This window comes from Coenobita brevimanus, chromosome 18, assembly GCF_032717465.1.
Source record: "Coenobita brevimanus isolate Jiangsu-jjx chromosome 18, ASM3271746v2, whole genome shotgun sequence".
In the NCBI taxonomy this organism is placed as follows: domain Eukaryota; kingdom Metazoa; phylum Arthropoda; class Malacostraca; order Decapoda; family Coenobitidae; genus Coenobita; species Coenobita brevimanus.
Window position 1 is genome coordinate 33596945 of NC_136971.1, and position 14852 is coordinate 33611796.

At 41.1% G+C, this 14852-nt stretch overlaps 1 protein-coding gene across 1 annotated transcript in view; it reads left to right on the plus strand.

Annotated features, from left to right (window-relative positions):
- The window catches only part of LOC145391464 (uncharacterized), a 161289-nt gene that overhangs the window by 104211 nt on the left and 42226 nt on the right, over positions 1 to 14852 (plus strand). The window contains exons 7-9 of the mRNA XM_080266079.1: positions 1210 to 1342; positions 1607 to 1757; positions 2220 to 2295. Of these exons, the coding sequence (XP_080122205.1) occupies positions 1210 to 1342; positions 1607 to 1757; positions 2220 to 2295 (360 nt within the window). The remainder of the gene's footprint in view (positions 1 to 1209; positions 1343 to 1606; positions 1758 to 2219; positions 2296 to 14852) is intronic.

Sequence of the window (14852 nt, forward strand, 5' to 3'; positions counted from 1 at the left end):
ACTTCTGGCTGTTTCTTCTTCTAATGCTATGTAAACATTGTCCTCCACGTTGTCATCGATTGGGGAATCACTCTGGCCCTGAATATCTTTACTAGCCAGGTCACTGGTAACAGGTCCTTTGCCAAGACAATGGCATGAGGGGGGGAGGGGGAGGCTATGCGATGTAAGGCATTGTCCCTGCTTGGCATCTTGTAGAGGAATAGAGGAAGGTGTCCCATGTATACATACGAACAATCATGCGCGAAAATTGAAAATTGTGCAAATTAGGGACCTTGCAATTGCACGACGTACTGGTACGTCGCCGGGACTGGCAAATGCAAATCGTTGCATTGTACCCATACGTCGACGGGACGGGGCGGGTTAACTGCGGTTAATGGCTCTGTTCGGTCAAGCAAATTGGGGTTAAGTAGCAATAACAGTTCACACTCTTTCTGTGACCCCAACGTTCATAAAACCGTAAGAGCTGTGGTAGCCACTCCAGAAATATTTATACTGTCTCGTACTACCCATTACTTAAGCTTTAACCTATCCTTGTCTATGTAGCACTTCCATCTGTGTTTAAACCAGAGCATATTTTATAACGGCTACTAGATGCTTTACACTGAGCTGTATAAAGCCACCTTCTCGTAGTAGCCAAGTGAAATATACATTTGGGGCGCTACATGGTTACGTGGTCGACTTCATCCCACGGGACTCAGGTTCATCACCCACCTCTTAAGTTGATTGTCAAGTGTTGTTTCAGTCATTATATCAGTGATAGCAATGTAACCTATAACAGTTAAGTTTTCTCACCTGATATAATGCAATAAACCATGATTAATTAATTGGTAGTGAGAAAAAGTGTATGTCTTAGGCAGCAAGGAGTTATATTATGCAAACATGGGATTTTATACCTGTTCCTGTGGTGTGTAAGTGCTGTGGAAGAACAACAACAATATCAACACACATCGGCTAACAGCTGCTTGGTTAATATGAATACCTGTAGTTCAAGATTTTTCTCGTGCCTCACACGGGCATATCTTACTTGAATATGAAAATTAATGCGACGAGGCCTCTCTGGTCAACGATCAGCTGGAAATAAATTATATGTTTTTCAAAAGGTCAGTGGGTAATAAATGTATTTTCTTTGCTTCATGCTGGTAGAAAAAATTCCGAAATATTTACTAATAAATGAACTGTCTGAAGTAACACAGGTCTGTTTGCTTGCAGTTCTGGGTGAGCTACGTGCCATGCAAGAGTCAACTGCTCAATGCGGTGCAGTTGACTATCGAACAGATTGACCTTATCAAGAGACTTATCGACCAATATCCACAACATCTTAAGCTTGTCACTTCGGCTGACGGTAAGTATCAGTGTCAGATGTGTAGCTGGCATTCAAGGTAGATCTGATAGCGAGTGAGTGATATGTGTGGCTGTGTTTAAGAGGCTTGAGGAAGCGTTTCAGGAGCATCAGAAGCCGAGCCTGTGTTCATCGATATATTACAAAGTTGGTGCGTGAAATGTATGGTTGCATTTCAAAGGTGGAGGATTGTATTATAGCCAGCCTGTCTGTCTGTATATTATAACGTTAGCGAGTGTGATGATTAGTGGTGTAGTTGTGTTTCAGAGGTGGAGGAGGCGTTCAAGGAGGGTCTGATAGCCAGCCTCATCGGGGTAGAGGGCGGTCACGCCATACAAAACTCGCTGGGGGTGCTGAGGGCGCTGAGGGAGCTGGGAGTCCGCTACCTCACCCTAACACACACCTGCAGCACACCATGGTTAGTGTTATCATGATCGCCATAAATTTTACTCATGTAACCTATATTATAGACATTAAACATATACAGAAAAATGCAATTACAGTACATCATTCTACTGATATTTTGGCATTATCAAACCAAACTCCTGGATACCTTAGTTCACCTTTGAGGGACTAATGTTTAAAAACAGTGAGTGGAATAGCCATAAATAAGGCTGCTTACCGGTTCTGTGTATGATTCCATGATGAATATTTAGTCGGTAAATCTGATACAACAGAGCATGTTTTGCAATGTCTGAACATCAAGGAAATCATAGCAATATTCTCTTGGCGACAATTAAGATCACAGTTGGACATAACAGCATATGATTCACTTTCTCAACATTCATGGTCTCAGTGTGTTGATAAGAAAAAATTCCCACTCCTGATTCACAATAACAACCACCTGTGCTCACACCTAATCCCAGTAATGTTCTTCCAGGGCGGAGAGTGCGCGTGCCAGAGAGTCAGACAAGGAGGACCCCAACGCCCCGCGGGGACTCACTCAATTTGGCAAAGTTGGTGCCGAGGTGAAGGTTGTGATTTGTGTGTGTGTGTGTGTGTGTGTGTGTGTGTGTGTGTGTGTGTGTGTGTCGGAAAGTGCACGTGATAGGGAGTACAAAAGTTGATGCATGGTTCATATGGAACTGTATTAGAAATGGGGGGTTTGGCTTTATATTTAGTGATATGGCGCTGTACAGTAAGGTGCTTAAACAGTATTTTTATATATCTGCTCTCCTTCTAACAGAGGGGAAAAATGCCGTGATAATGCTTCATAATACATGTAGTCACAAGCGTACTGCCTTCAGACTATTGCCAGCCTACAGTATTATATTCAGTAGTAGCAGACATATTCCTGACAACTGATAATAAGCCTTACCCCAGTAAATCTTAGATGGACAGGACATCTCTTAGTTCTGATATTCTGGCTGTCATTAGACGATTTTATCGACCTAAGGGAAACGGTATTCAATGAAAACAGCTAAACCAAAAGTACGATTGTGCTAAAGTGTGAACACACACACACACACACACACACACACACACACACACACACACACACACACACACACACAAGTATATAGATAGATAGATAGATAGATAGATAGATAAACAGATAGATAGATAGATAGATAGATATACATAGAGGAGCAGGATCCCATTACTACCTAATGCGTTTCCGGGTAGCAGATCTTGGGAGTGCCTCGTAGATATAATGATGAGATACCGTCATTGACGGTGCAGACATGGGACACCTTTTAGATATGTGGGTCTCCATCGAATATACTGAATAAAGTGGCACACAAATTACATCAAACCAGAAAGTACGTGACAGGGAGGTGAGAATTTCTGTCACAATTCCTACAGCATACATAAATTCTACTAGTACAGATTATTCGGGCATTCCTTTTAGACAAATCTCTCTTATACTTTTGGGCAGTGTGCCATCGAATGTGAGTAGGCACTGTACCAGGAAATAAGAGACCAGGAAATTAAACAAAAAGCCATGAAAATTTACACGTACAATGTAACAAGCCTCGCAGAAGATTAGAAACTTGATAGTTAACGACTGAATTAGAGAATCTGGGGGGAGGTGGGGAGACATAAGTCTGAGTGAGATCCACAGAAAAGAAGAAAACTTGTTTCAGCTCCAAAACAGCAACCATCTATTTTACTACAGAGGAATGTAAAGTGGAAGAGTTAGTGGTGTACGACATGTAATTAACAGAAATCTTGTAGAAAAAATTGTTAAATTTGGCAATATGTCTGAAATAATAACATGTACTGTAACTAGGCTAGGCAAAACATACACTCTGAAAGTAATACAATTCTTTCCACACACTTCTTTAAGCACTGATAAAGAAATAGAAACACACTATGACATCTCCCAGATTAACGAAGAAGGAAAGTCCAGATATAATATATTCATGGGATACCAGTGCAAAAGCTGGTAATCTAAAAATGAAGTAGCTTGTATGAGAAAATTCGGAGTAGGAGAGGGAAAAGACAGAGGTGAAATGGTGATACTTTTTGCTGAACTGTATAACATAAGAATAATTATTAACACATTCTTCTACAAATGAACAAGGAGAAAATGGACCTGGAGAAGCCTAAATGGACAAGTAACGAATGAAATCGACTTCGCTATATCAGATAAGAACAACACAGGAAATAATATCACAGTTATCAGCAAAATAAATATATGAAGTGACCACAGAATATTGGGATGCACTTCCAGATTTAATTTCAAAAGTGAAAGAAAGAAAATGATGAAAAATAAAGGGGTTTGTCCAGTTAAAGTAGGCAATAACATTATTACTTTCAATTAGAAATATAGAACAGATTTCAGGCTCTAAGTAATGCTAAGTGTGACATTGATCAGTTGACTGATAGACTAACAAAAGTATTAAAGGACTCAGAGGAGATAGTAGGGAAAGTTAATATAACTAAAGCCAACAAGTATTTAAAAATTACGCTCGATCTCATGAAAAAAAAAAGTTAGAAGTAAAAAAAATAAAATAAACAGACGAAGCAGAATTAACCCATTAGTGGCCAGAGTTCCTGTGAGTGGGATTTTGCTGGACGGGTGCTAAGCGTATCACCCTCCGCCAATCGGCTCATAGTCACGAAGCTCATAGGTCCCTACCCTGGGGTTCCTGTCTTTATTAAATTTTGAAAATGCCCAGTTCTGTCCCTTATACTGGGAGCTGGGCACCAATGGGTTAAGTAAGGTTATCAGTATAGGAAGGAAAGAAGAAAAACGAAAGAGAACCATCAATCAGCTCAATGAAACAATGGAAAAGGAACAGCCTGAAACAGGTCCGAAGCAAAATGGCACTTGGAAAGAAACAAGCTACATAACTGTGAGACAAAAATGGTGAAATCATCAAGTGCAGATAGAAGATGGTAGAGAGAGTTGAAGAATTTTATAAAGAACTGTATGCATTAAAAACAATAGTACAAACCGCTAACTTTTCAGCTGACACAAGTGAAATACTGGAGGTAACACCAGATGAAGAAAACTTTTAATGAAAATAGGAAAGGCCCCAGGGGAAGATGGAATAATAGCTGATTTACTGTTGGATGAAGGAGTAGAAGTCAAAAACCGGTTTTCCCACTCATTTACCCAATGTATAAAGTAGAAAATTACCAAACATGGTGAAATGCAAGTTATTTTGCTTTACAAGGAAGGTGACTAAACAAATCTTAGCACCTATGGACCTATTGGCGTATTATCAATTATTTTCAAACTCTTCTCCAAAACCCTTACAAGGGTGACAACAACAAATTTGGATGAATACCAGCCTCGTGAGCAAGCAAGATTGCAAAGCAAGTAATTGATATCTGCTCCTCTACACACAATGAGTCAACTGATAAAACTACAGAATTAATAAACCACTGTTCTCAGTTTGGGTCGACGACGAAAAGTCTTTCGACCTAGTGGCACACATAACAATTATAAATATATTGTTGAAACAAGGTTTACACAAGAACACTGTAAAACTACTCGAGAACATATACAAAGGGGGAACTGCTACAGTCAAGTGACATTAAGACTCAGGTAAAATTAAAATTGAAAAATGTGTTCGTCAGGAAGATACAGTTTCACCAAAATTGTTTACAGCATAGTTTGAAAGCATTTTCAGAATGTTAGAATGGGAGAACAAAGGAGTAAACATAGGTGGAAAAAAAATAAACCTTTGCCTGATCTAGAAAATGTTAAATGACCTAACAGAAAGTCTCAAAGTAGGAGCTGAAGTAAAACTGATGTCCACATACACCAGGAGCGTAATAAAAAAAAAAGGAAGAAATTCTTGAAGCTGAGGAGTATAGTTTCTCGGGGCAAATAATAAAACTAACTAATGACCGTGAAAATCAAATAATAACACGCTTTACAATTGGATAGAAAACTTTCGGCAAACATAGAGACATCGTGAAATGTAACTTTACAGTAAGTATGAAACGAAAAGTATATAATGATTATACAATCCCAGTTTCGACGTACGGTTGTGAGACCTGGAAACCGACAATATCAATAGAAAACAAACTAATCCGTTCTCAAAGAGCAATGGAAAAGTCAGTGTTGGGAATAGTGAGTAATACACCTGCTAACAGTCTGGCACAGAGAGAGAGAAACAAAAATAACTAAGAATGAATGTAACTTCAGAAAATGGAAAAGTATTCTGGAAAATCCGAAAAAAAAGAGGTTAATAAAATGTGTGAAAGTGTGTGGTATGAAAGTAGAATTATACTATCGATGGAAATGAAGCAAGGAACAGCTAGATGGCATAGTTTGAAAGACTGAGAAATTGGAATGGTGAAAGCATAGCGCATAGCATTAGTAAGCAGGCCTGGGTTTGGTGATGTACTGATTAGGAATGTGGTGCTTGGAAAAGGTGACGTGGGCAGAAGTGAAGGATGCTATGAAACGTTTGAAAAATGGAGTGGCATCAGGTGTTGATTAGTTATATAAAGAAATGATTAAAAGTAATGGGAAGATTGGAACAAAATGTTTGTCGGACACAATGCAATCTTGGATGATTAGGACGGTACCAGCAGCGTTAAAAAAAAAATGTGACTGTTCTCTTGTACAAAAAATACTGGTGATCGAAGTGAGTGCCAAAATTATGCTATAACACTGTTCAGTATTGTTGTTGCTATTTAACCCCACTCTGCCTGACCAAGAAGAAACGTCAATCACAATAAACAAAGTCCCTATAGGGCTCTCTCATTGGTTTTTCTACACCGTTGTTGTGTCAGTGTCTTAATGTACTATGCACTGTGCAATACCCCGTTATGTGTCTTAGATTGTATGGTCCTAGTCTACAAGTGGGGCACGTGTCGTCTGTGATTCCACCTAATCTATTTCCAACCTCATAACTTAGGAGGGATGTGTGACGTTCTTATCTCATCCTAGCTAGATGAATGCGATCGCCTCTATTGAAGAATACCTCCGATGGGTGGACGTCAGGAGGGGAGGGATAGCATAACGTTACGATTGAGGTGTTGTATTGCCTTGTATATGAAGTGAGTATGTATGTGTTTCTTCATTGTTAGTGTTCCAGTGTCTAGAGGCCTGATATTGTTGAAGAAGGTCGAGTAATGCCTGCGTACCTATCGTTTTACGTGCCTAGTTGTGGTTTGTGTTTGTTATATAAATGTTGGGGTTCCGTGTGTTAGCAAAACCTGCCGCATGGAATTGTGTGCCTGTCATATTGAAACATTCTCTAACAGGGAGGACTTCAACTTCAAAATGTATGTGAGCTATAGAAGAGGTACTGGTGCAGCCAGAGATGATACATGAAGCTTTATTCTGTATGGTTTGCACAGTATTGTAGTGGGTCCTGGATGCGATTCTGGTCAATGACGGGGAAGCAAGGGACATCACGGATCTTATAATTTGGCTGTAGAAAAGGGAGAGCTTCTTTTTGTTGCCCAAAGTCCTTCCATGCAAGTGACGTAAGTGCATTTAGTCTGATAATGCATCGCCCCGATATGCTATATGTGTGGCCGTTGAAGATATGTCCAGTGTCATCTGTCACTCCATCAATCACAGTGGATTGGTTATAAAAATGACAGGTGTACTCCACCTCCATCACACTGCTCCCCTTGCAGATACAAATACACCAAAGACTGGGGATATTTCGTGTTTCCTTTTCCTTGTGGACATCTGCACACACACACACACACACACACACACACACACACACACACACACACACACACATTTCTCTATCTATATCAATCAATCTATCTATCTATATCTATCTATATCTATGTCTATATCTGTCTGTCTACCTATCTATCTATATCCCGGGTATATATATATATATATATATATATATATATATATATATATATATATATATATATATACTATACATACGTATATGAGTGTGTTTATATGCATTGCATCGTTTCATATCGTATATAACGTCTTCAGCATGTCTAGATGCATCCATATTGGTCATATAATGGCGCCTCTTCACGTTGCTCTTTTTTTTTTTTTTATGTCTCCGACTCTAGCCAAAGGCTTTAGGGCCTATATCTCGGGGGCAGTAGCTTATCCCAAGGCCCAATAGTCCTCCCACACCTCCACATGTCACCACTTCGGCGCTAACATCCACCGTCCATATTGAATACATGCTAGGGCTGTCTCATACAGGACTGGTTTATTGATCTCTGGCAGACTCCCTATTCGGTCCCATATCGCTGAGGTAACATTCTATGGCATTATCCCAAGTCTTTTTTGGTTCGCCTCTCGCAGCCCTACCTCTGATGTTCACGCTCCACGTTAGGGAGTAAGCTGCAGCACAAGGCGACCAGAGCGTTACTCCCATGCAGTATGGGAAAGCTGGTGATAGGGAGAGCTCGAGCTCCTGTTTCAGTGTAGTCACAGTGCACAACTCTGAGGTTGTCATTAACATACCCTGGCAACCTACCAATCAAAAGTGCGTCCGATTTCATACCATACACGAATCACATGCGTCTCATATACACGAAATCAGACGCACTTTTGAATGGTAGGTTGCCAAGGCACGATAATAACAACCTCAGAGTCGTGCGCCGCCTCTATAGCCACCAGGATATCCTGACTACACCCCTTTGCTGACCTTTTTCATTGTGACATTATTCCGGAGAATAGGCCAGCATACTCTTCCAAAGAACTTTTCTCTTTTTTTATCTCATGCACTGCCCTACATAGGCTTTATATACCACACAGTGTACCCCACTACATCACAGGGTTTGACGGAGTCAGAAAAATTTGCTTCCGCTACCTAGTCACCAACCTGAGGGGAGGCATGGCCTGGGCTGTGGCAGCATAGTTTGAGGGACTGGAATGGGATGGTGCTCGGATCTGTGCCAGAGAGTACAGGGCATTGGGATTCACAGGCTGTTGAATCTGCCCCCCCCAAAGAAAAGGGCTGGATCCTGAGAGTGGTGCCTCAGCTGGCTATCCAATCAGTAGGTGTATATTGGTGTAGCATTACACTACCAAGAAGCACTTGAAGGGTGTTCCTGTAGTTGTCCTGGTAGGATGCATAGAGACCACTGCCACATCTGCTGGCCACAGCAGGTTGGCTATGGATACCAGGTACCATGACTGGATCTGGGACTGTGCAGATGGGAGGAGTGGTTGTACTGTCTCCTTTGACTTATCGTATAATGAAAAAACTAGATTATAAGAATACAAGAACACAAGAATATATATATATATATATATATATATATATATATATATATATATATATATATATATATATATATATATTGCCCCGGGTTAAGTCCTATGATCACAGCCTACCGGCATTGCCTAGGACAGAGGGTGGCCACTCTCTCTGTGGGACAAGACCACCAGAATCCCATTTTACCCACTGTACTTGTGTTCCTCCTCGGGCCATTTTGCAACACCTAAATTCCCCATGAACTATTCATACCATGGACCTATTTTCCCAGTACCCACACACACACCAATCCTGCTCACCCACCCCATCTATCTTGCGCACCCCATCAACCCGTCCACGCATCCAGCCCATTGTAGCTAATGATGATATGGTTGTAGAATTAAAGAATATATATATATATATGGTAATTAATTACCACGTTTTCACCATGTTGACTTTATTTCTAATTAGTTCTGATGTGGGCCATTAGGTGTGCCACTTTAACAACTGTACTGTACACATCTAAATTCGTTGTAAGAAGTCACACTTGTCAGAGCTGTTTGGAGATTTCTATACGCATCCCCATCGATTTTAATTGAGGAAAGACAGACTCAGAGACAAACTTTCTCTTTTATACATATCCATATCAGTCAGTATGAATAACCTTCATTACTTCCAATTATAAGAGTTATCAGTTATTCTGCATTATGTTCTGTGAGCCTAGTCCTAAACTTAACACGGAGTTTCTGCTCACCCTTCCTGTGCCGCTCCTACGGCCTGCTCCACTCCAATGCTCCGAAATGAGTCATAAGATTCACTCAGAAACATGTAATCAAATTTAATCCCACAAAGGAACACTAAGAAAATCCATCTTTCTGCAATTTTAAAAACATCTCACAACATTTTGGCAGCTGTAAAATACACCATTAAATTTTGTTCTAGTTTTGCCATATGAATCAACAATGAACCTGAACAATCTACATTCGTTCAATTATGTTAAATTAGATGATTCATAAATTAACCTGAATTATGTTCTCTGAGCCCAACCCTCAAAATTACACGTGAATTTCCGCTCGCCCTGACAGCACGGCTCGTTCGGCCTACTCCATTCCCATACTCCGAAAAGCATCGCTAGAAGATCCGAAAGACTGTCTTGTAGTTCCAATCTATACCGACAGAACGGCACAAAGAATATCTACCTTTTTTGCAGTTTTAGCAGTGCTTTGCAAAATTTTAGGAACTCTAATGTCTATCTATCTACCTATCTATCTATCTCTCTATCTATAGCCAGACGCCATAATCCCACAAGGGGTGGCCGTTGGTCTTTGAGTTATTGTTTTACGTGGAGAGACACTAAACCTCCGCCAGCCCACTTCTGACACGTTGCAAACATGCATGTGTTGATAATATGGTTTCTACCCTGCACTGTAAATGGTTTCCTGGCTTATAGGAAACCATTAGTCTTGTCTCTCAGTGTAAAGCAACCTGAAAAGGAAAGAGTAATAAAACATGAAAGGAAAGATAGGAATAACAGGAAAAATGGAGAGCAGACAAAGAAAAAGAATGATGAAGGTGAAGCATGAAAAAAAAAATAAAGGTTACACCTGTTAAAGTTGTTTCGACCCTTGATTTTCATTGACACACACACACACACACACACACACATATATATATATATATATATATATATATATATATATATATATATATCCATCATCCAATCCTACATTCTCCCATGAGGAGCGTAGGAGCCCGGGGCTGGGCAGTTAATCTTGACATTTAAGATGACAGTGACCAGCCTCACTCATCACTAAATGGCATTACATGAGCAATCAACCCCAACCAACCCTTGGATGTAAACCTTCACCGGCTCAATCAGATTGGAGAGCAATAATTACCCACTAAACCACCAGGCGCCAAAATTTGGTTATACGGTTACCACCCAGCGTAGTAATGGTTTCCTGGTGTACAGGAAACCATTTGGCTTGTCACTCAGTGTAGACTCACCCACAGGCAAAAGGAAGAGGAAAGAATGAAGGAAAGAATGACAGAAGAGGGAGTGTAAAGATATCCATAGGCAGAAGGACATGGAAAGAATGAAGGAAAGGAAGACAGAAGAGAATGGAAGGAAAGAAGGATGGAGGAGAGGAAAAGACAGACGCCTGAAAGCAGCACTACATCGAGTGAGTGGATGGTGAGCGTCCCCACCTACCACATATATATATATATATATATATATATATATATATATATATATATATATATATATATATATATATATATATTTATGCGAGGAAGAAGGAATCAAAGGCCATGAGCCCGCAGTAACAGTTCCCTCCAAGAGAAAAACAAAATACAATAGAGAGCCAAATTCAAGATCCGATCATTTTGAGAAGCCTGGACACACTGTGTTTGAAAGACTGGAGATCATAGGCAGCAGGAAATACAGACAGAGGGAGACAGTTCCAGAGCTGACCTGTTGCATAAATGAAAGACTGCGAGTAACGGTTAACTCTTGCATTAGAGAGTTGGACAGAAAAAGGATGAGAGTTTGCTGCCTACCTTTCAGACTCATGGTCATCCTCCTTTCGGGACTTTGGCGAAAGCTTTGCCATTGCACTTGACATCTCAAAGGCTTTCGATTGAGTCTGGCATAAATCTTTAATTTCCAAACTGCCCTCCTATCCTTCTATGTGTGCCTTCATCGCTAGCTTTCTTTCTGGTCGTTCTATAGCCGCTGCTGTAGACAGCCATCGTTCTTCTCCTAGATCTATCAACAGTGGTGTTCCTCAGGGCTCTGTCCTATCACCAACTCTCTTCCTTTTTTTCATCAATGATCTTCTAAGCTGTACATCTAACCCTATCCATTCATATGCTGATGACTCCACCCTTCACCTTTCCATTCGGTTCCCGCAACGCCCATCTCAACAGTTACTTCAGCAAATAAGGGATGAGGCTATGGCACACCTAATGTCTGACTTGGCTCGTATCTCTGACTGGGGTAAAAATAATATGGTTGTTTTTAATGCATCTAAGACTCAGTTCTTGCACCTGTCAACCCGACAAAATCTTCCACAGGTATACCCACTAATGTTTAATAATATTCAGCTTAATCCTGCATCATCCTTGAACTTGCTTGGGGTTACATTTACTCAGGACTTATCTTGGAAAGATCATATTACATCTCTTATAAAATCTGCTTCCAAGAGATTGGGTGTGCTAAGCCGACTCCGCTCTTTCTTTACCCCTGCACAATTGTTGACTCTATACAGGGGTTTTATCCTCCCCTGTGTGGAGTACAACTCTCATGTGTGGGGAGGCTCCCCACATACAACTCTTCTCAATAGGGTGGAGTCAAAGGCTTTTCGTATCATTAACTCTCTTCCTCTTACTGACTCCCTTCAACCTCTGTCTCTTCGCCGCACTGTTGCATCTTTATCTCTTTTCTATCGCTACTTTAATGGTCACTGCTCCTCTTAACTGTCTGCTTGCATTCCTCCACCTCTACGACGGGCGCGTAGCACCCGTCTGGCAGCAAACTCTCATCCCTTTTCTGTCCAACTCTCTAGTGCAAGAGTTAACCATTACTCCCAGTCTTTCATTTATGCAACAGGTCAGCTCTGGAACTGTCTCCCTCTGTCTGTATTTCCTGCTGCCTATGATCTCCAGTCTTTCAAACGCAGTGTGTCCAGGCATCTCAAAATGATCGGATCTTGAATTTGGCTCTCTATTGTATTTTATTTTTCTCTTGGAGGGAACTGTTACTTCAGGCTCATGGCCTTTGGTTCCTTCTTCCTTGCATAATATATATATATATATATATATATATCTATATATATATATATATATATATATATATATAGATATATGTATGTATTTATAGTATAAAATTTATTAAAACACGATTTCACAACTGTTGATTACTTCAGTTAGTTTCATGTAACCGTGCATAACGTTCTGCCCTGTACTATCTATGTCCTTTATGCTTTCTCAGTTTTCAGTTTTCTCGAGGAATCTATAATTCAAGGCATTATTTCTTATTTCCAAGTTATCCTCAGTATGATAAGACATCTCTACCACAAAGCAAGTAACATATCGTCTTAGTTAAATAGGGTATAATATTGTACTAACAATAATCAACTACTTAACCTGCTGCATGCCAATCATGTACATGTATGTCGGCCTTTATATGCGTGGACAGTGCCATTGACGTACATGTACACATGTGATCTGAAATATTTGCCAAAATTCAAAAATTCAAATTATGCACCAAAAAGTCAGTGGGGATATTCCCAGGCCTCTGTAGGCCTCACCAGCAGGTATGAGTCATCACCGTACATCTGGGCCCCTGTGGGAGCGCACCATGTCAGTCTGATTTTGACAGTGAGTGAGCGAGGATCATGCCTTGTCGCAGCCTAGCCCAGTACGAGATTGACTCTCTCCTTTAGGTGCCCTATGATGGAGAAAGCGATTCCACATAGGATGAAGATGTGATTGACATTGATTACATTCAGCCAGACTCTGAATCAAGCAGAGATGAGGAAATTCCATCCCCCAGGAAGGCGAAATATATGAAGGTCATGTCATTGTCCTCCCAGGCAGCCCCACCACCACCACTCCTTCCCACCATCTCCCGACACCTTCAGTTGTATGACGATTCCTCTAGTTAGGATGAGTATCAGGAGGTTCCTGGTGCTCAATACACTCTTCCAAAGTGTGTAGGATCTCCCCATTAAGAACTGAAGGCCAGGGATGATGTACAAACTAAAAAGTGCAAGGTGAGTAGTGCATTGTTTTACTCATGTAGGATTTGGAGGAATGCACCACCACTGACCTCACAAAGGCCTCCTCAGCCCAGCACCTCAGGCACACCTGACCTACTGCATGGAAATTTCCCACCTCATTTCAGTGCTTCCTCCTCCCTTATTGGCAGTGTGGGGATGAAAGGAAAGAGGAAGGGAAAGGGGAAAGGGAAAGGAAAAGGGAAAGGTAGGGGGAAAAAAGGTGACAGTTGGGAAGAAGGTGAGGAGGAGGGAAATATTCCCCAGGTGACCTCCGGTTTTCCTCCCCATCCTGACGACAGGGACGGTGGTTGTGATGGTGGTGATGGTGGAGATTGTGACGCAGAGGATGAAGTGTCGTGGGAGTGGGAGGATGGGAGCAATTTCGTTCCCATTCACCAGCAACTTACGCGTGGGGACATGGCAGGCTGTACTGTCCTCGAGTTGAATCAGTGCTCTATGAGGATTGATTTCTTCAAAAACATTTTTACAAATGAATTGTTTCTCAGAATCTGCATACTTTCGAACATGTATGCAGCATTCTGCCTTGGCACAGCCCCACAAACATCCCATAGCCGGCTGTTTTATGTCGACATATCTGTCAACAAGATGTACCTGTTCCTGGCATTAGGTCTCATGATGGGACTGATAAAAAAGAATCTGTTGCCTTCATACTGAACTGTGGACCCCCTTATGTCAACACCCTTCTTTCGAAGAGTTATGAGGAGAAACAGATTCCAGTACATTCTCAGCTGGCTCCATTTTTACGATACTGAGGACCTCAGCAATGTTGCCAACACCGACAGGATGCACCAAATCCGCCTAGTGTTTGATCCCCTGAGGGCATGATTTTCATCCTTTTTCTCTTCCTACAGAGACCTGGTCATAGACGAAAGTCTTGTGTTATGGAGGGGAAACACTGACTTCTGGCAATATATCCCAAGCAAAAGACACCGTTTTGGGTTCAAAATTTTTGTCATGTATGACTGCAGGACTGGGTATGTGCAGGACATAGTCCTGTACACCGGTGCACAGACAGAAATTACAGAGGATAGGACTATCAGTTTGTCTGGTGCAGTTGTGAAACCAATGATGTAGCCGTACCTTCATCGTGGGCACGTCCTGTAC